Consider the following 22,530-nt stretch of genomic DNA (forward strand, 5'->3'; position numbering starts at 1 on the left):
TGTCCTTTCTTTACTCATTCGCCACCCTCGCAGCCATGCAAGGCTGTGACATGACCTCAAATAGAGAAGGAGCTGGCAGATGAAAGAAAGTGCTCCATCTACTTCAGCCTAGAAAATAAAGGCGCTTCCTAGACTCCTTAAAGCATGGGTGACTCCCAGGCAGTGGCAATGCTGACAGGTCCCAAACTCTGTCAAATTTCAGTCTCTTATGTACTCCGACACTTAGGGTTACGCTTAACTAGGCAGAAGGGAACGGTGACTGGGTGAGTGGAATCTCATGTGATGAGCTCAGTCCCCCTTTTCTCTATGTATACGGGAATGTCACACCAAGCTACAAAATGGCCACATAGTACCAAGCCTAAGGGAAATACACACTGGTGTGTGTGTGTGTGTGCACGCGCGTGTGTGTACACACATACACACAGGCATGCACGTGTGTGTGCACATGATCCATATGTGTAGATTTGAGCGTATTTGTGTATGTGTGTTCATGGATGTATGTGTGTGCACTTTTCTGTGTGTGTGTCTTTGTGCTCTGTGTGCTTCCAACTCCATTTCCTTTCCATGTACATGTATATTTTGTAATTGATCCTAGGTTTGCCCTTTAGGTTTTCTACTTCCATGTATAATGCCTGTTACTACTAGAGAGCTGAGGCGATAAGGAGCGATTATGTGCACATCCATTCCATTCACTGGTCTGCATTGTCCTGATCTGGTGATCCTAGTGTACATTTCTTGGGTACTGAATTGAAAAGCATATCCAGATGTCAGGAGAGTTGTTTCAGCTAAGGGACAATGACAGGAGAGCTTGTATTCAGGGAGATGTGGAGGAATGCAGATTGAAGATCTATGTTCGATATTGAAACAGCAGGATTTACTAATGAATTAGATATGGGCGGTGGTTAAAAAAAAAGGCTTGCAACTAGATTGGGAGTCATGACATTTACTTAGAGTCTAAACAGAAGCAGGCACGTTCTGTTGTAAGGGTGGTTGTTTGTTCTGCTGTTGGCCAGGTTGGCAATAGATTTTGAGATGAACACTTGGCCACTCAAATGAAGCAGCCAGAGGCATCTGAACATACAAACTTGGGTCCGAAGTGCTGAGCTCAGCATAACTGTAGGGGCTATGACTCAGCATGTCTCAAAACTTAGTGTAATGAGCGGCAAGGTCCCTGTTCTGCCCCCCAATTCTGTGAGTTAGTGTTGGCTAAAGTAAAGATATGTCATCATCTCTGTTTCCGGGACATCTGATAATTCAGCTGGGGAGTCACTTGAATGGCTGGGGCAGGATCATGTGGGCCTAGAGGATTCCCTTTCAAGCTGTCTTCTCATTCCATGTGTTGTAAAGGATGGACGGAGCTGGTTATGCTGACCAGAGTACAGCATGCGATCCCTCTAGCATACACAACTCTCTCTCGGTAGTTGTCTAGTCCGTTATCACTAATAGCTCTAGGACTGTCTGAGGTCAAGAGTGATCAAGACCTTGGGTACAGCATTCAAAGTCACAGTGCATTTCCATCACGCCTGTTGGATACTATGAACCAGCAAAGTTCAAAGGAGTAGGCACTGATCCTGCTTCATACTGACAGAGGAGCAAAGAATTCAGGGTCATGCTTAAAACTGTCACATCTCATTCATCACTCTCTCTCTTGGGATTTTTTTTTTTTTGTCTGTCTTGTCTACTACTGTATCTACATGTATTTGACAGTTTTCTTCAGATAAACACAGCAGGAGGGCTTAATATTGTAATTGAACCATGTGATAGTAGAGGTTAAAAAAAAAAAGTCTCAGAATGTCCCATCTGCAAGCTGGAGACTGAGAAAGCCATTGGTGTAAATCAGGCCATGTCTTAAGGCTGAGAACATGGGGGCCTTGGTATAAACACCACATGTGCACTATGTGAATGCCTGTGAATAGTGAGGGTGAGGATGGGATGACCACGCTAGAGTGTTCAAGGGCAGAAGAATTTGGTTCATATTAGTTCAAATAGAGTTTGCCCTTTGTCTCACCTTTGTCCTTTTTAGAGCTTTCAGTATATTAAATGACCCACATTAGTCAGGGTGAATGGGTAGAGGGTCTTTTTTAATTTAATTTTGTTTTGTTTTTAGCATTTGATCTATTGTTTTGATGATAATTCTTTTCAGAAATACTTTCGCAGGTATACCTAGAAATAATGATTTACCAGGTATCTAGGTGTCCCTTAGCCTCATCAAGTTGATACATGAAATTATGCATCACATCTTGATACCAAGAAAGATGTGCATTTAGTGAAAAAGAAACGAAGAAGGGCTATAAACTCATTATTATGAGGCCTAAAATATGAGAAGTTTACAGGGTTCTAAAACAAGCTTTCTGAATACTCCATCATTTAGGATAACAAAGAAGAAGACAACATTTTCCTCACAGTGCCCCTGAGCCTCTTAATTGGGAAAGCATGATCACCTGGAATCTGGGCTTCACCCTCTGCATCATGTAGTATGTGGACTCAGCTTTCTCAGTCCCAGGGGAGTCAAGTTCCCTTCCTCCTAAGCACAGGCCACACTACCAGGATGTTCTCACATAGATGCCAAAGATAGTTCTTGGGTATTGGGCTACAATGGACCAATTTCAATGTACGGATAGTGGAAACCATACATAAACAAAGACATTTTTGTTCTTCAAGATAAAAGCAAGGGTTGGAACGGAATGGCTATGAGCTCATCATATGGGCCCAGGGCCCCCTAACCACATTCAAGGTATAGAGCTTTGTGGGGCTGAGAATTTGAAACTTGAACCTGGCTCATAGGCTATTACAAAGAATTATTAAGATAGAGTTATAGGGCATGGTTTGCTTGGCAGTTTTATTACCTTGGCTAAGACAGTCGAGCGTAAGATAGGGTAGTTTGTAAGCTTAATTTAGAACTCACAATATTTACATATATAGTTCAGACAGGCATTCATATTGACTGTCCTGAGCACTGTAAGTGAGGCATGGCTAAACAGAGCCTGTGCTGGAAGGAACAGAGAACTGAATTCAGAAACTGGAGTATCTGAGACTCATCTCCGATGCTCATAAACCCTTGCTGCACTTGCAATTAAAATTTTCTAAAATTAGATTATGTTGCCACCAGGGGAACTGTGTGAATGCCCTAATGAAGTCATGATCTAAACTTCCAGGCTTCTCCTAAATATGATTAACCAAGATCAAGAATTTAGAATGCCTCTCTATTTAATTAGGAATTTTATGAACTGGGAACTCTCATTTAAGCAGTTGAGCATAAGTATCCATCCATACATTCAAGAGGCTATATTACTTAAGCTTTAAAACTCAGGAGTATGAAAATCTAGTCCATATTATGCAATCCCCCAGTAGAGCTGACCACAGAGGCCCCTTTGTCCACACGAGAGTCTCTAAAACAAGCCTGGTTCACTTTGAAATTGTGCGTTCAGCTTTAAGTGTTCACAGTGGGTCCTGTTAGAACCAAGTTAAATGTAAGGAGTGAATTACCTCTGCCCAGGAAGTGCACCTTATTTGTTAGCTTGGAGGCCTTATACCTTCCTCAGTTTTAAAAATGGAAAATTCCAAACACACAAGGATAGAGTCTACAGTGAGGCCCATGTCCTCGGCAGTAACTTCAGACTATAAACCTTCCACTTGTCTTGTTTGGTGGTAACATGTTAGGCTTCAGCAGAGTCTTCCTCTGCCTGGGAAGAAAGCAGGAAGTGCATTCCTTAGATTGTGTTTGTGCTTCCGTGTTTGTGTTCTGGCTTGCTACCTGCAAGAGATTCATGGTTCTATCATCTTGTAGGATGGAAATGTACTCTCCTGATGGACGTCTCCAGATAATAAAAGCATTCATCTGTTATAGGTTTCACAGGTCACGTTCAGCTCCTCTTGCCCAGCGATGACTGCACAGATGTTTTCATTTTTAACCAGGAAGCAAGTACTTGGGGGAAGAAACAGGAATGGTGACATCAATTTTACACACGCTTTGGGGGTTAGCGCAAAACCACAGGTCAGCAGGTAGTGGTCAAATGGCTTCCCCTAACAAGAGAAGCCAAATGATTTGGAGAGCTGCTCACAAGCAGGCATGATGTTGACAAGATGACCTCTAAAAATGACCAATGAGGGACTGTGCTCTGCCTGCACACAGCGATACATCAGAGCACTGAGACAGAAGACTGGACACAGCTGACTGCATGTCCTTCATGTAATAGAAGTCATCTATGACAAAACCAAGAAACTTGCCCATTCTATTTATTTAGGCTCTAAGAATCCATTTGGCAGGGATCTGGTGACACTCACACCCCCCACACCCTAATGTCTACCACTGTATCAACAGGGCCACCATAGACTTTTCAACCCATTGGACCTTCCTTAGTCTTCTCCGTCTGTAAAGTGACCTTTAAGATATTAATGCTTTCTACACAAGAAGTTTTCCTTCATCTACACTTTTTGCTGACGGGTGAGGAAGGGCCAAGCATTAGCTGGTCAAGATCAAGAATTCGAGCTGGCCTGAGATGAAGTTATTGAGACAGAAGAAAAGTTATGGTAGAAGTTGTGGGGGGCCAAAAAGACCTCTGGCTTCTTGTATGAGGCTGACTTCACTCAGCTTGGGGCATAGCAAGGAAGAGCAGTAAGGCGATTTCAAGTGTCTTCTGGCCTCAGGGTATGTATGAGGTCCTCAAGAGGAAGAGCTGTTTCTTCCTGGTGAACACTGAAGCTCACGTACCTTTGAGACTCAACGTGTCTTCAGGGCAGGATCCTGTTGGAACCTGTCAGGAATGGCCTTATTTCTTGCCTCATTCTTTGTCCCTGAATGGGTCATGTGTTGGGCTTGCACTTTAGATGGACTCTTCCTTGGAAGCCCAGAAGATGAAAAACACCAATCAAGTGTCCTGAAAACGTCATCCATACAACTGTAAGCAAAAGGCTTGGCGCGCGCACGCGCACACACACACACACACACACACACACACACACACACACACACACACACACACCATCCAGGCTTTGGGAGCTAGGGTAAGAAGACCTAATAGAACCACTTCTTTGAACATGCACAGCAGAGCTCACAGGAGCAGCCCTTCCTGCTCCCAAAGGAAGCTGAACCTTTCATCCTTCCCAAGGCTTCTCATCTTAGAGGAAGCTGTGCCATGTGACACCCCCCACCCCCACCTACTATCTCCCTCCCTCCCTCCCTGCCTCCCTCCCTCTCTCTTTTTCATTTCCCTGCCATCTCCAGCCTCCCCATTTATACTTTGTTAATACCCTGAAGAAACTACGCTGCATCAGAGGCCAAAGAAATTTGCTTATATGGCTGATTTGAATGTATGGATGTAGTCACTGTTTGCCTGAGAAGATGGGTAAAAGGAAACAGGAGCTTTAAGATTCCACAGATAGGAAATAGTTTGACCTGGAAGGTGTTCAGCTGCAACCCCAGGTTTTCTGTCCCCAGTGAGTAATTTTAGGAAGCCACTGGCTACATGCCTCTCATTCACACCAAATGCCTTTACCTATCAAATCAACACCCACAGCTCAGGACTTCTAATAAAGTGGCAAGAATAATTAAACATGAGCAAATTTTAACATCATCGACTGGTCTCTTTTGGTGTTGAATATGACCTTAAAACCTCACCCACTGAGCTTTCTATGTTGGACATTTGAGTCAGGCACGGAGTTCTGAGGAAATCAAGAAATGAGTACAAGAAGTTCCAGATAAGTAGTTACACAAGGCTTCTTGGTAACTAGAGTCCCTAGTTTCTCCCTTCCTAAGCAGACCCTTTACCCAGCTCCCTCTTCCTGCCACACTTGGGTGGGCTGTTAAACAAACATTTCCTTCTGAATCCTAAGTCAGAACTGGATGTGTCCCCATCACCCTGCACCACGAAGAAGCACAGGGGACATCTACGTTCTTCAGGGAGCAATGCTGTGAATGAAGACAGAAAAACACAATAAAACTCCTGTTTGTCTTCATGACTTCATGCTTCTTGAATAAGACTGTTATGACGAAAAAAAAAAATAATGTCTCCTTAGGACATTCTCCGTGGATCTTAGTTCTAAGGATCAAAAGGGCCACAAAATTCACTGGTAGATTTCTTTAAGACCTAGGTCAAAGCCTGGCACTGGAGGTGCATGCCTTTAATCCCAGCACTGGGGAGGTAGGGGGAGGTCAATCTCTGGGTTCGAGATCAGACTGGTCTACAGACCTAGTTTTAGGAGAGCCAGGGCTACTGTCACAAACAAAAAACAGAAAAGACCTATGTCAAACGCTGTGTCCCAGTGACTATTCCCATGGCCCAACCTGTCACCCTGTTCTGAATCCACGGCCCTGGTCTTGTGACTTCTGAAGCATTCCTCAGTAAGGGGTAGGGCATTTAATTTCTTACATGTACCACAGTGTCACTGTGATCAGCTTTGACCAATAGAGTAGATGTGCAGAGGTGATGTTATACAGGTTGTGAGCCCAAGTCTTGAGAGACCAGGTATGTTTCTTCCTGTTGCGGGTCATTCTCTTGAGCCATGAGAATGGTCCCCTGGGAAGATGAGAAACAAAGCAGTGCTGTCCACCCCCCCCCACCCCACACAAGCAGCCCACTTTGGGGCTCTCAACTTGTCATGCCTTTTGGAATTCTGACTGCTCTTCTCAGATGCTCCTGATCCACCTCCTAAATCTGTATCTCTGGAGAATGAATTCCTTAGAGGATTCTTCTACAAAAGAGCAGAGAATCTAATCCTGAAAGAACGGGGGGGGGGGGGGGGGGGTGGAGGGGATGTCCACTTCTAGATGCCAGCGGCCTGGGGAAAGAGGTCCAGGCACTGGCTGGGTAGATGTAGATGTAGTGTAGATGTAGAGGTTGAGAGGCAGAGGGATGAGGCACTCCCAGACAAGGCAGAGGTGACTGCCAACAACTGTGGGGCCAGCCTAGAATCACCAGTACTGCTGGACACCACCTGTGTTTCTGTAAATGAAAGCAGCTCACCATTCAAACGTCCTCTTACCATTCTCATCACTCACAGTAAAGGTCACACCTGCGACGAACATCTGCCAATCTCAATGCTAAAACTAGTTTTCATCACAAAATATTCGCGGGAATTATATCCCAAGTCCTCTAAGACAGCAGTACAATAAGATGCTATTTTAACATTGAAATTAATAAAGTAGAATTTTTTTTAAAAATGCCTTGAAAATAGACTTGTGTTGGAAAATGTTTCCAGAATCCTTTATTACGCCCTCCTCCAATTTTTCCAGTCATTTGAAGAATCCAAGCAGAGCAAAGCATCTGAGGTGCCAGAACCATCCACAACATAATAAATCATTTCTGTATCTCATTAACATGATAAAATTAAAGTTCATATTAGAAATCTAATTAAAGTATGAGAATTCCTCAACAATGCAGCCCTTTGTAGCTTTACAAATTCAGTGGCTACTGAATGTGAGGGTTTAAAAGAACAGCACCAATACTTTTTCCAACTGTCTACAATGACAACTTGCTAAAAGAATGTGCAAATTCAAAGTACACATGCACACATGAGGAACACTAACGGTTCACTTTGTGACATTTCATCTCCAGTTTCACCAGCCCTTGTAGGTGTGTTTTCTGTTCACCAAGCATTGTCACATGTGCTTGGGGATATATCATCACCTGACTCTTCTAAGAAGGCACCGTCACCATTTTCCTGAAGAGACTGGAGCTTCAGAGGTAGAGAAATTTGATTCAGGCCACGTGCAGATTTAGCCAAAGTTTCAATGTGGACAGCTGTATTGAGAATTCTGAAATTTTGGTTTCTTTAAAAAACACAGAAATATAAGAATGTCTTCATTTTAATCCCAGGTGTGGGGATATGGGACTACTTTGGACAGTCCACAGTAGCTATGATTTGTCTAATGCTATAGTAGAGGCGTGGTTTTGTCAGGTGAAGATCCTTTCTATGATAGTGTGACATTTGGAATTCTAGGAACTTTTCATAGGGTGTACAAAAGCTAGGGCCCTGAGGCATAGTTGGTGATTGGTGGTCATTCAGTGGGGTTGGTTTTGGTTCCTTAGCAAGGATTCTCAAAGAACAAGAAATTAGATTCAGATACTCTCATATTCTCTCCTCTCTCTCTCTCTCTCTCTCTCTCTCTCTCTCTCTCTCTCTCTCTCTCCCTCCCCCCCCCCTCCTATTTAGTGATAGAGGGTAAAATGGGAGGTGGAGGTAAATGGTGGGAAAAAGAGGAACCCACAAAATAGATAAGACCACCTACAGATGGCAGCCCAGCTTCACGCCAAGCCGTTATGAGTTTTTTTTCAAAACTCAACCACACCCTGGGGATCTCTCTACACTTCCTAAATATTCATCCTTTTAACCATCTGCTAGCTGCTTTAACCTTCATTTATGTTATTCTTCCAACGCAATGTTCTCCTGGCCTCCAGCCTGGCCCATTCTATCCTCTCCAGAGTTCAGTACCTAAAATACAAATTTGTCTTGTCTACGCTGAAATCTGTCATTGGCTTATTTTTTATCTAAAAGCCTGATAAATGAGCCTGATACATGGAATGCTTGCTTCCTGCTTCTGCTAGGTCAGTATCCCATTCCAAACCCCAGATGTGGCTTCATCCTACATGGACCCTTTACTGTGGCTATGTTAGGATCTCTCAATATTAATGTTCTGGGATTTCTTCCTGGCTCCACACTACAATCTGTCCATTTATGACAGCAATCTCTTCCATCTTAAGCTGATGTACATGCTGCTAATGGTCTACTAGGAGCCCCAGCCTTCCTCCTCTACCTCTCACTCTGCTGACTCATACTCACAAAACCCAATCTGCTCCTCTTTCTGGGTCAGTGACACTTGATTGTGATCTGCAGACAGCAGCATTGGCATAGGAGGCCTGCTGGCCACTCAGGCTCCATTTTGGGCTTACATCAGAATGTCTGGGGAATGGGGCTCAGCTACCTACGATTCTTCTGCATCTAACATTAAGAACATTCCTGACCTCAACCACAAGCTCCACTATAACACACATCTTCCTGGCCTGAGTCCCTGCACCTCTGACTGCCTGTGATGAAGTAAAAGACCAATAAAAGATCAATGACTGAATGAGCAGCGGGTTAATCCTCGGAATGACTCATTAAACCTTCTGTCTCTTGTTGGAGGCTAAAAGATGTTGATCTGCAGTCCATCGCTATCTATAAATATTCTTAGAAACAGCATTTTTCTTAAGAGTAAAGATTGGTGACAACTTTCAATTTTGAATTAGTTAAGGGCTGGTTCAGTTTCAACACTGTAATAAGAGATGCTGAAATAATTTAAAGTTTACACTTTGGGAGGAACTAAAATGAGAACTCCGTGAGAAGCACAGAATATCTCAAAAGTACATTTTCATGGGTTCTGTGGTGTAACAGAAGGTGGTATTCTTTAGTTTATGCTTTGAAATATTATTCATATGCCCTTAAATAATCATTACCATTCTTTTGATAGGAAGGGGAAAAAATGCAAATTGTATAGCCCTAGTGAAGACTGCCACACATCAAAATAGCTCTGGTTATTCTAGCTTCACACAGAACAACAGTCTTCATTTAAAATTAACAAGGTCATTCATAGAACTTGCTTCTAGCTTTTTTTTTTTCTGCCATAATTTCACTCTTCTAAAATAACAGGCGAAATAGTGAGCATAAAAGAAAGTTTACTAAATATAAAACTGATCCCCAAGGTAATAAATACCAAAATGTGTCCTAACTTAAGTACCTTTTTATACTGCTATGGCCTTGGTGAGAAAGACTGCCTCAAAGAGACCTTTAACATACCACGTCTCCTGCCATCATCAGCAGCTTTGGCGAAGCAGCAAGAGCTAGCTGTCCTAAAGCGTCCACTTACCTCCGGGGGCTTTTCAGACATTAAGGGTATAAGTATTTCCACTGGACATTTCAGTAAAGTGTAAGCTAAGCAGTAATTAAAAGGGACAGAGCCTGCACAGTGGAAATCATTTGTACTCTGCTAGAAAGATTTAGGAAAGACAACAGAGGGGAAAGGTTGGTGTGAAGGAAATATGTCCAGACTTTGCTCAGAAGCCAGATGGTGGCAGCCAGAGTTGGCACTGCAGCAACACACTCAGTGGCTCTGCCCATATTTGCATTTTCATCTTACCCCCATGCTGGCAAATTCCCAACTGGGAAACTTTCCACCCACCAGTGTTGGCTACTGAATTAAGTGCACAACCTCTAATTTGAAAGAAAATTCTCTAGAAGTAGTTTTTGTTAAAATATATATTCTAAAAGGTAGAGGGTGGAGTTTAAAACAAAAACAACTCATCAGTTGTCAGTGGAAGGCACTGCAAGCAACACTGGACCTGGAAATCCAAAAGTGTGCTTAGCTTCCACTGAAGGATTTCAAAGACTCGGCAGATACTTAGAGGCCACTTGCTTCTTTGGCCTCTACATTTTATATAACTTAATTTCTTCTTTCAAAAGTTTTCTCTCAAGTTTTGGTCCAGAGTCTTTCTAGGCAAGCCAATCAACCTGGAAGTGTAATTTCAGTCACATGTTGATCTTGGTCCCCACAATTGAATTGGGATAATGAAAACAAGCAGGAGGATTAGCTTTAAACAGAAGCAAAGAAGAGATAAAAGCCCAGACTTTGGTGGATTAAAGATCTTTGCAATTCAGGTTGTACTGGGGTTAAGCTGATGAGGGTGGAGGTGGGGGCTGGGAACCCCAGTTCTCATGCTTAGGAGTAACTCCAAAAATCCTCTGAGCAAGTAAAAGGTAGAGACAGACCTGGTGAGATGAAAGAGCCATAATAAAGGTGCATAATAAAGTACAGTTGAAAGTACTAAAGAGATTCAAAGAAAAGTTTATGTATGCACAGCTCTGTAGACATAATTATGAAGGAGTACACGGGTGTGTTTTGTACAGGATGTATGCGACACAGGGAGATACACCTGACTGTTGTTAAAAAAGGCCAAGAAGCAGTAACACTGGGAAGCAGAGTGGGAAACGACCCGAGTATATAACAACTGCACTAAAATTCCCATTTGGAAGTTTATTTTATTTCCGGATCGAATTAAGAACTTAGAAAACAGCAATGCTGGTCCCATCAAAAGCCACATGTGGTTCAGTACAACATCCCCTTAGTACAGGGAGGCCCAGCCATGTAAGCAGCTACGGCGAATATAGCTCGGAATGCTAGGCAACCACAAGCTCCACGCAGGACCACGAATGCACCATTCACTCACTCTTATTAACTGAGCAGTCAGGCTTTGAACAATGCAACTGATTAACATATTCATTGTTCCTATGCTTCTGCCTCAAATTTAACCTTCTTTAGGAATCAAAGATACTGAATACTTCGCAAACAAATGCTTCTGCGAAACCATCATTGTAAAATGCAGTGCCATCAAAATTTAGGGAATTAATTTTTTACCATTTCAAGGGAGCAACAAAAATGCTAAGAAGCAAATCTATGAACCAGTTTTATTTTATTTGCATTTAACATGATTATACACATTCATGTGTCTAACAAGATCTGCACTGTTACATTAAAAATACAGTACAATAACATTCAACATGAGGTACTTCATATTTATATATTTTCCTTCATAAATAATGCTGTAAGCTGCTAAAGTCAAGCACACTGATGCACATTGGCTACAGTGTCCTGAATTAGCTGAGCTTATTTAAACACCTTAAAGAAAAAAATGAAAAGACAGTTCAGTGCAATAATTATGTAGAAATCAGACCATTTACTTAAATACTATCTTAAGATATGATTAAAGAATGCTGCATTAGAACTGCTAGCCTAGTTACCCTTATCCCCAGTATGAACAATGATGAAGACTGCCATGTATGCTGGGCAAAGCATCTACAGCGTTTTCTGCCTAATAAAGTTGTATTTATATACTAGAGCTGCCAGCGCTGTCAGAACAATGGTTTCTATTCTTATAAGCTACAAAGTTCAAAGTTACCAAAGAAAACCAAAGCAAGCGCATTATCGTTCATTTTGCTGAAAAACGCAGATAAGAGAATAGGTTCAGAACACAAAATTTCTTATTTTAGGTACAGCTTTTCATTCTTATCCACAGTTCTTCACATAGGCCAATCAGAAACTGGATGTGTCTTTTTGGAAACATAAAAATAATAATATAAACTTAAGTCCTTCCATCCTCAGTGAACTGCACTCGCCTAACCACATGGATGGCAGCTAAGTCACAGTAAGAGTGAGTTGGGGATAGACCTGCCCCTTTAAGGCTATCACACCCAGCCCAACTATCTGACAGGAAGCAATCAGCGATAAACAAAAGTTCCTTCTCCTCTGGCTTAAAAGTTAAGTGCCTTCTAGTCACTTTGTATGTACCATACCAATTTGTATGGTAGCTATGAGCTACTGAAATGTTTAACCATAATTGTAAAACAAAAACCTTTGTAGAATTTATTTCAATTGACAATGTACTTTTATCTCATTGATGCTTTGCCAAAACTACAAACTGTCATCCCCTTTATTAGGAAGCAGTTGAGAGATATTTTTGGAAAGCTGCCCTAGGAATATTCATCTAGTTACCAATAACAGCTTTTGGTCACCTATGTTAACAGATGTAAGTAATGGCAAAACGATTACAACATTTCCCATAATCCAGTGCTCTCCTCCACCAGGGAAGCTGGCCAAAGGCCACAAGCCCTTATCTGCAGGGGAAGAAGTGTCCCAGAAGCACAGTGAGTGGAAGCAGTCACTCATTGGGCCTTACTGGCAACAGCAGGGGTGAGGGGGCATTTCTGACACACCCACCACTAGCCAGGCAGGGAGGAGGCAGTTCCTGAGTTGGCAAGCACACTTGCGTGCACATATTGCGCAGGCACACACACCCCAGGACTAGCCCCTGCTCCAAATAAGCCATCTTCGGCTCACAGAGCAGGAGAAGGAGGCGGCCAGGGACCACACTCTGGGTGGTGGGGAGCCATCTCAGGATCACACTGAGCAGAAAAACTGCCCAGAAACACCTGGATATTTCAGTTTCAAGTGACCACACTGGACACTACCAGGGTCACAGGCACTCAGCCAACACGAGCCATCATGGAAGGAGAAGTTATCTGCGAGCTTTTCCCTCTTTGCTTATGATATCATGGACAAATAAGAACTGCATGTGATGCTGATGAGGTGAATACTCGGAGTAACCCAGTGTCACTCCGAACCTTTTTTCAAAAACCCTGCAGGCATATATTGGCACTTCAAGATGGCCGGAGGCCAGGTTCTAGCAGTACAGAAGCTCGTTCATAATCAACACATAAGATCGTCTATGGTCAAAGAGCAGATAAAGAACGTTTTGATTTAAAAGAAAAAGCACATAAAGAACTGACAAGTAGTGCTACAAGACCGTTACTCCATACCTCTAAAGAACTGTTTGGTCCTCTTTTAACAAGGGAGGGAAGAATGAGAAACGGGACTCCTATGTAGTTAAGACTTAGGAACAAGGAAAGAGAGAGAGAGAGAGAGAGAGAGAGAGAGAGAGAGAGAGAGAGAGAGAGAGGGAGGGAGGGAGGGAGGGAGGAAGGGAGGGAGGGAGAGAGAGAGAGAGAGAGAGAGAGAGAATGTGTGTGTGTGTGTGAGATGGGTGGGTGGATGGGGGGTGGAGGGGGTGTTTTAAAGCTGCCAGGCAAGAATGGCTTTTCTGAACTGCGTATGCCTCTCACTGGTAAACTGAACTATTTGTTGTATAGGGCATTTTCGGGCTTCCCTTTTATCCAACGTCTAAATTAGCAGGTTTGCAACCTTTTTTTCCCTATCACCAATGAGATTTTCTAACTTCATCACTTCGGAAAGAAGTGTCTGCATTCTGGCATCGTGTCTTCTACACTGGAAGTATGTAAGTCGGCTTCGTAGCAGAAGTCAGGACCTACACAAACACCCAAGTCCTCACCCCAATAGTGTGAACTGTTAGTGTGCAACACATGTGAACCTAAGATACAAGGAAATCTAAAAGCAAGGCCCGGAAGCAACAGCAAATGTGGAAGAGCAGAGTCAAGCAGGACTACCGGCCTACCTCTACTTTCTAAGTTGACTTGTTCCAAAGCAAATCTTTTCAAATTTGTACACTGAGGTTTACCTGATTTGTTTGTTTTGTTTTGATTGTTTTTTTTTTTAAGGAAGGGGTTCTGTTTAAAAATAACTGATACTACTTTAGAATACATATTTCCATTCATCAAAGGAAATTCAAGTTGATCCAAAATCTTCTTCAGAGGTACAGAGTGGGAGGTGGGTGGGCACTTGGAAAAGCACATGGTCTCCCTAGGCGTACAGACGCAACTCTAAAACCACAAAGCCTGAGTAAGAACTTGGCTCCTCTAAGCATATAGTTAAAAGCGGAATGTTGCATTTTAGCCTGTACATAATTAAAAGGTTCAAAGACATTAGAAACTGTCTACTGCTTCATTCATTACAAATTACCTGTGCTGACCACATATCTGCAGATGAGCTAAGCGTCAGGCAAGGAGGGCCCATGCGGGCGCCTCGTGCTGCATAAGGAAAGGAAGGTTCAAGCATAGAATATGAGTTCGGGGATCTGCCCTCCCTGTACACCAGTGCCATTGGTACTGTCTGAGGAGCACTGGAACTGGACAGTCACCTTGCCACACTGAACTTCCGTCATGCCTTCTTGTCCGAAGTAGCTGAGTTCATTGCCGTCCAGCACCACACTGGCTGTGTAGAAGGTGTCTGGTTCAATCTGCACTGGATATTCAAACCAGACAGGGAAGGTGTTGCTGGATCCGTCAGAGAAGTACTTGCTCAAGTTCTGGCCCAGGACCACACCCTGCCGTTTGAGTTCAATCTTAGCGCTGTACTCTGCAGAGCCACAGCTGGAGCCATACAGCCCGAAGCCTGCGATGAACACCCTCTTATCAACTGCAAACTGGATGCTGTCACAGCGACCCCGATAGCGCCACTGGTTGCTCCGATAGGCACATGACTGGAACCGATGACAACGCTGGGGGACCAGGCCCTTTCGGGCTTTACTCACAAACTGCAGCTCTGGTTTTTTGGACGCAGTGTACCAGAGAAAGATGTCATTGGTCTCATTGAGAGTTAATACACCGGACTGCGCAGCACCGTTTGCAAAGTCATCCAGGGCCATTGTGGGGATGCGGATCAAGTACAGGGCCTTCCCTAGGACTTTGCGTTTATTTTCAATGCTCAAGGCCAGATCTTGCCGCTGGCACTCTACTTCAGCCCAGTTCAGGGCTGCCTCAAAAACCACTATCTCTTTGGCATTCAGCGTTTCCCTGCGGAGGATACTTTCGAGTGTCTGGAAGTCGATGTCACAGAATCCCTCGGACTTGAGTGCTAACTCAGCTTGGGCATCAATCACCTCCCAGCAACGCTGCGTCAGGTCCGGCTCCTCAAACAGACAGCTCTGAGAGAGAAGTACGCAGGCGTTCTTGGCGCTCAGGCTGGTCTCCAGGAAATTCACACAGGCTCTGGCAAGGTGAGGAACTATGTACTTTTTGGCAGCATACAGTGTGGCCAGCACCGTGTCTGCAGCCAAGTCAATTTCATCACAATAGATGTATCTGGAAGAAAGCATCCAACATGTAAGCGGATTTCCACAAAATGAGCATGTGCAGCAAGGAAGGAAGCCACTGCTTTCAAGCCTGTCCAACAATATAATTTCATGTGACAGTTACTGCAAACATGTTAAAGAAGCATCTGAAAAACATTCATAAGGTATTAAGATTTCAGCTCAGCAGTAAGCTTATATAATTAAAGGGATTAACTTTGTGTTACCATTCCTCCTCTGTCTTATAAAGATGTATTTGGTACATTTTCAACAAAACAGGAGATACTGCAATTATCTAAAAGATGGCTGTGTAACAGAGATAAGATGAAAACAGGGCAATCCTACCACAATGTATTAAGTACTGACATTCCCAATATCACAGTTTTACAAATATTTATTACTTATTTATGTGTGTGCAAGTATGCATGCTTGTTTACTTGAAAGCACGTGGAGGCCAGAAGAGGGCCCCAGATCCCCTGGAACTGGAGTTACCAGTAGCTGGGAGGCATCTGACAGGGGGCGGGAACCTGAAGCCTGGACCGCTGCAGCAGTAGCAGCAGCAGCAGCAGCACTTTACCCTCTGAGCCTCCTCTCTTTTCAGCCTCACCAGTGTTGAAAGTAGATATGTACAGTTTTATTCCATTTTCTGCACGCTCAGTAAAAACACATGTTTTTTGACACTCTAAGGTCAAAAGTTACATTTTAATGATTTGAGGCTTTTCTAAAACACAAAATAAAACTGGATACTAAATATTTCTGAAGTGGTTCTAAGTTCACTAAGTCGCCACATTCAAATTTCAATACTACCTTTTCAGTTAACTCCACAAAATCATTTGAGTTATAAACTTCTAAATTGTATGTGTCACCACATATTCCTCCTACTTTCAGAAGTGAAGAGTACATTACTTTCACATGCATCTATTAAAAGACAAAGCAAAGAAAGAGCTTAAATGTGCATTAATTCTGTGCCTCAGTGAGCTGTACCTATCCTAGGAGATAAAATACTTCTTGGTGTTTGGGGGATGATGGTAATTTCTCAACCCAGTGTGTAAAGGTGGAGACCAGTCAGTGAGAACGCTACCAGTGAACAACACTGAGGAAAATTTATCCTTTCAAGTTTTTAGGCCAAATTATAGAGTACTTTATCTGATTTTTTAATAGTTGTTTTATCCATGTTTGTAAAACACACCTAACTTTAAAAATCAAGAATAGCTTTTGCAAGGGGGGTGGGGGGGAACATAAACACACACACACAAGCCAAAACAGTTTCCACGGTCACACACATTTGCTTCCAGGAAACTCTCTTCTCTAGTAGGCTAAGCCGGTTACACTGGCAAGACCACTTGACAACACAGCTGCAGCACAGCTGTGCTTTGCCCAGAGGCTAGGAGCAGGAGAGCATCCAGGACACAGCTGGATTTGCAGCCTCACCTGCAAGTAAAGGAACCGCCACTCCTTTTCTAAAAGTACAGCTACTCAGCTAGGACACGGGAGGGGGAACCTCAGTTACTACGGTCTCGACTGCAGCACACCAAGGCGAAGGAATGGGACCCTACTGCAGTTGTAGTCTTACCCCTCCACCTGATCCCAGAACTTTAAAAAAAAATACGTATTAATAGGCTGTAGGCAATACATGTATAGGAGAAGATATTTGGCAAATGGTGAATCAAAGGCTTGGGCCAGATGTAACTCTCTGCCACTCTTGCGTGTGTTTCTTGATTGTACTTGTGTCTGGGATGTAACACGCTACTTGACTTCAGTGAGGCCAAAATGCCAGGTAGGGCTGCACTCCACTCAACAACAGATGGCACTATCTCTCTCTCTCTCTCTCTCTCTCTCTCTCTCTCTCTCTCTCTCTCTCTCTCACACACACACACACACACACACACACACACACACACACACACACACACACACACACACACGCAGTGAGGAAGGGCAAGGACCCCGGCAGCTAACTGAGGTTTCGGCGTGAGGAAGCGGTTAACGTTAAGGGGCTTCACATACTTGCTTGCCTTTAATCTCCCTGCTTCCCACTGTGAAAGTTCTAGTTCAATTAGATTTCAAAGCCTTAACAGGTACAAGGAATTAAATACTTAAAACTCTAGAACTGACTATAATTTATTTATCATTAAGCAGGAATTAGCAAATAATAATTGTTTTTTAAAGTTTGTGAGAATATTATCAAACTTGTTGATCCACTGGACAATTTTTCTTCAAAAAACAAAAGAAAACTTTTTTTCTTAATTCACTCCAGTAAACTGTAATCCCCAGACCATCAAGATAACCTTGAACTCACATATTAGTGTGCTAAAAATAGACAAAACACAACTTAGAAGTAACTGTGCTTAAACATAATACAGACTAACCCACTGTCTAGCACTAGAGACATGGGTAAAGATGATTCTCGGTGCCTGATTAACATGCAATAGTCTGCACAGGATCTATAAGATATAAAACTTTTTACATAAATATGTAATAGCCTAATCTTTTTTGTACTTCTATATTACTAATTGAAGATTGCATGCATAAATCTACAGGCAATTATAGAAACTCTGTTTCCCCCTTCAACTATCTCTTCATCACCAGCACATGTCCAATTGTGTGTGTAAAATATGTGTGGGCAAAGATCTGAAAATAAATAAGTTCCACTTCTGGTGTCACGAGACACCCAGAAGACGCACCCTTCCCAGCCTAGCTAAAGAAGGTACATAATTCCTCCAACTGTGAAGTAAAGGTCTGTTTCTCTGACACTTCTCGGCATGCACTGCTTTTGGAGGGTGGGGGGTGGGGCATAGCTTTTGGGGAGGGATGGACACATGCTTATTAAATTACATGTATACCAGAAAGCTATTTTTCTTTTAAAATGTCATTAAAAAGCAGCTCACATATGCTCTTTGCCCCTAGGCTCTAGGCTAAGACATGGCTCTAAATGCCTGCAACATTCCATCTGACGTCCACGGAAAGACGAAGAGCAGTTTCCTCTGAAACCATTACAAGGCGAGCAGCACCCTCTCTCTTCGGAAGCTTTTCTCTTACACAGGGCTTAGGTCTGAGGGAGAAGCCGGCAGAGTACAAACAGCACAAGCTCGCTCTTGGCAAGCACACAAGTAATGCTTACTTCAGCATGGCCAGGAAGGCAGCAGGTTCGACGTCTGGGATCCGGATTTCATCTTTGTCCTCAGCAAGTTCTCCATAAAACATTGCATGGAACACTGAGCTCCCAACAGCTAAGACATACTGTGAAGAAAGGGAAATCTCATTTCATGCACTAAACGGAGAGCATTTCCAGCAAGCCAATCCCCCGGGAACAGCTAGCAAGTCAGAGCTAGGGAAATGCACAGCCAGAGTATTTCAGGGTGTATCCTGACAGGGGACCCAAAGACAGGTTCTCAGCTGTGACATTAATGTATACCACCCCACTCTCACAGTAAACTAAATAAAACCAAAGTGCATTTATCTGATTTCTATTGGAATGGTAAACAGAGGACTTTGCGAATCTGGAGAGTGAAGAGAGCATGTTTCCGGGTGACATATAAAACCAGGGAAATAAAGGCAAAAGTGAGTGTGGCCAAGCCCTAGCAAAGGGTCTGCTTTCCCTGTAATCCGGTGAAACAAGCCCTGCCTGTCAGAGGCAGGCTCTGTCTGAGAGGTCTCACTATGTAAATCTCAGGACTAAACCGGTAATGCAGCTGTTGCTTACTTTGTGTCCTGGCAACCGCTGAGTCCCACCTGGTGGCCCAACCACAAAATGTACATCTGCCATCAAGTCATTATTGAACATCACCGCATTTCTACAAACAAGAGGCAATTCGTTAATCCACGGCAGCCTGTATTCTTAACATCCCTTTCCCCAGCATGCAAAACTTACAGAAGCGCCTCAAGCTAAGCTACAACAGTTCAGTGACTTCACAGCAAAAGAGGAAAGAGAGGATCCAAGTACACAACTGTCTGAAATCACTGCAGACACATGGGAAGTAGGCTAAAGTTGGAGGAGTTATCCAAACTTTCACATGGCTTAGGACGAATGAAGGGTGTCCCTCCTCTGTGCTCCACAGACACAACCCTGCCACTTAAACGTTCCAGCCTGCAGGAATATTTGTACCTAAGAGGAAAGCAGCTGTTTTGGAAAAGATACAAGGCAGCTTTCCATTGCTGGTCAAGCTTCTGGGAAGAGAGTAAGTGGAGGAGATTCACATTAAAATGCATTACAGGTCACACAAAAGCAGATCCTTCAATATTGGCAAACTTTGAAAGTAAACACACTGGGCAATGCCGGAGGCAGCACTGGTGCTTACCTTTCTCTGATGGTAGGATAAAGCCCCTGCCAGTTGGGGGCCGGAATGAGGTTGTTGTTACAGAGATTGTGCTGGTGCTGCTGCTGGACAGTGGTGCTGCTGGAGTTGGCTGGCTTCTTACGGGGGAATATATCAGCAGCCATCTTCTTCTTCTTTTTAGTTTTCAAGGTAATTATTTCATAACAAACTGGGGGCAACTTGCTGCTGCTGCTGCCGCTGCCGCCACCACTACCACCACTGCTGCTGCTGCCACTGCCGCTGCCGCTGCTTGCTTTCTTTGAGCCTTTCTTAGACCTGTTCTTTACTGTCTCTGGAAGCATCAAGAAGAAGGTGAGACATTTCATGTTCTTTTCTTTATCATCTACCATGAGTACAGGATGTCTCTCTTTGGCGCTAGATATTCCAAATTTGCTCGAACATCAAGGCAAAGAGGTTAGCCAGAGCTAAGATGTTAACAGAAAACCGACAAGCTGGTATTTTCCTGCTTTTCACAGCCAGGCAAGGTGACCTTTTCACTATGTTGAAGAGAAACTGTCTTTAAGTTTTATCCAGGACCGGATCTGTTAAATACATTCCCATCATGATTCCTGTTTTTCTTACTTGCTCATAAAGACAGCCGTGTTCTGGATCGCCTAGAAAGCCTATGCTGCGCGAAGGAGGCAAGCCGCAGACAGCTGAGGCGCTTGCTTTCTGAATTAGGTTAGCAAGATGTGCGGAGCCCAGCGAGTCTGTGCGGCCGGCGAAGTTGTGTGGTGAACGGATCGGAGAGAGCAGAGTAGGTATTACAGGGCCTGCAGACGAGTCAGACAGCCAGCGCTCCCAGCCAATAGCTGAAGCCACCAATCAGGATTGGCCCAAGCCAAACAGTGACACCTATTGTAGCGTGCTCAGCTCAGTATTAAAGGAACAGCAGTTATATTCTCTCTTCTACTGTATATTTAAATAAGATAAACAGCAAATGAAAGACATCTGCAAACAGGAAGGGAGGGGCGTGTTTCTCTTTAGTACAGGAACATTTTCATTTCAACTGAAACAAGCAAAAGCCATTAACAAAGAATGGGAACACATGTCTAATCTCTCTTTCTGGCAAAAATCTTCCTCCTAGCAGCATTTACTTGCAACTATTTCAAACAGGATCTTCTAGTCTTTAAAGCCAAAGGGAATCAATGTACTGAAACTAAACCAAACACATTTAAGTACAGCTAGGTCGAAGCAGGGTGTTCTTTTTTTTTTTTTTTTTCAGTCTCTGAATGTTCTGCTAAGGCCATGCATTTAACTTGCCCTCTAATGTTTTCTAGCTCTGCAGTGATCTTAGACAGGAGTCCCAGGTCACAAAATACTGTTAACTACAATTAGCTTATATACCAGCACCCTTAGCTGTACTGAACATAAAACAATTCTAGATATAAAAACAGCATTCAAAGCCCTGTGTGGTGGTGCATGCCTTTAATACCAGCACTTGGGAAGCAGAGGCAGATGGATCACTGTAAGTTCAAGGCCAGCCTGGTCTACAAAGTGAGTCCAGTCCAGGACAGCTAAGGCTACACAGAGAAATCCTGTCTCCAAAAACCAAAACCAAAAACAAACAAACAAAAAGCAACAACAACAACAACAACAACACAAAACAAATTTTTCAAATGAGACAAATGTGATAATCAATCAGTGTTTAAACACTGTAATTTACTAAAGATAAAGCCAGATAGGAGCCTTGTTCAGCATCTCAAAATCCAACTCAACTCTTATGACTAAATATAATCTTGTCATACAACTTTTAAATAAACCGATCCACATACTCTAACACAGCAGTAAGTCTACTTAGAGTCCTCTAAATCCTTTATTAACTAGCTAAAAGGCAAAAGGGCTCTTTGCTTTAAATGGGAATAAGGCTCCCTCAGAGCTTCTAGCAAAACAGCATCTCCTGGAGCTCCTAGACATGCATATTTATTTGTAAAGACAGACTAAGGACTAGAGTGACCCTCACACCTAGCTATGGGATTACTCTGATTTACTCAAAGCAAAGTTTATTTGCTGCCCCTCAATCAAGACTCTTCAGGGCCACAGCCCTGTGTGCTGTGGAACACTCACCTGCAGGATGACTCTGGCAAATGAGAACTAGTTGTTACTGTAACTAATCGTATTATATACCAATAGTCAGTCTTTAAATCCCTAGCACCTAATCACTAAGTCAATCCAGGGAATAGCCTCTGTGCTGTCATTATCATTAAAACTCCTTTGTAAAGCCACTGTGAGCAGTGTGAGACACAGACATGGCTACCCTAGGGGCTGGGGAGACGGCTTAGTGAGTTAAGTACTTGGTGTGCAAGTACTTTGCACCATTTGGGTCCCAGCACATAGAAATGGAAGGAAGGGAGGGAGGGAGGAAAAGAGGGGGTAAGGAAGAGAGAAAAGAAGGGAGAGAGGTGGGAAAAGCAAAGCTTAACATAACAACATGTACCTGTAACCATAGCTCTAGCAGTGGGTAAAGGGTTAGAGTGAGGCCTTGCTAGCCAGCTAGCCTAGCTCACTGGTAAACTACAATTGAATGAATATACTCCGTCACTAAAAATAAGGCTGGGAGCAGTAGAAGACATTGTCACCTCTGCTATACACACACACACACAAACACACACACACACAAACACACACACACACACACACACACACACACACACGCACACACACACACACACACGGCACCAAGGAAAAGACACTAGGAAAACGAG

The 22,530-nt window shown here is 43.3% G+C and overlaps 1 protein-coding gene across 2 annotated transcripts in view; it reads right to left on the reverse strand.

Moving 5' to 3' along the window:
• Nucleotides 1-11,424: 11,424 nt before the first annotated feature.
• The window catches only part of BTBD3 (BTB domain containing 3), a 30,821-nt gene continuing 19,715 nt past the window's right edge, over nucleotides 11,425-22,530 (reverse strand). The window contains exons 2-5 of one of the 2 annotated variants that reach the window (XM_084776337.1): nucleotides 19,808-20,117; nucleotides 19,213-19,303; nucleotides 18,631-18,749; nucleotides 11,425-15,522 (exon numbers count right to left, since the gene is read on the reverse strand). In XM_084776337.1, coding sequence (XP_084632463.1) covers nucleotides 14,490-15,522; nucleotides 18,631-18,749; nucleotides 19,213-19,303; nucleotides 19,808-19,950 — 1,386 coding nt within the window. In that variant the 5' untranslated portion in view covers nucleotides 19,951-20,117 and the 3' untranslated portion in view covers nucleotides 11,425-14,489. Of the gene's footprint in view, nucleotides 15,523-18,630; nucleotides 18,750-19,212; nucleotides 19,304-19,807; nucleotides 21,374-22,530 lie in introns of those variants that run through there. The other variant, XM_084776336.1, reaches the window with a different exon arrangement.

The sequence above is a fragment of the Acomys minous genome (assembly GCF_964271855.1).
Source record: "Acomys minous genome assembly, chromosome: 3".
NCBI lineage: Eukaryota > Metazoa > Chordata > Mammalia > Rodentia > Muridae > Acomys > Acomys minous.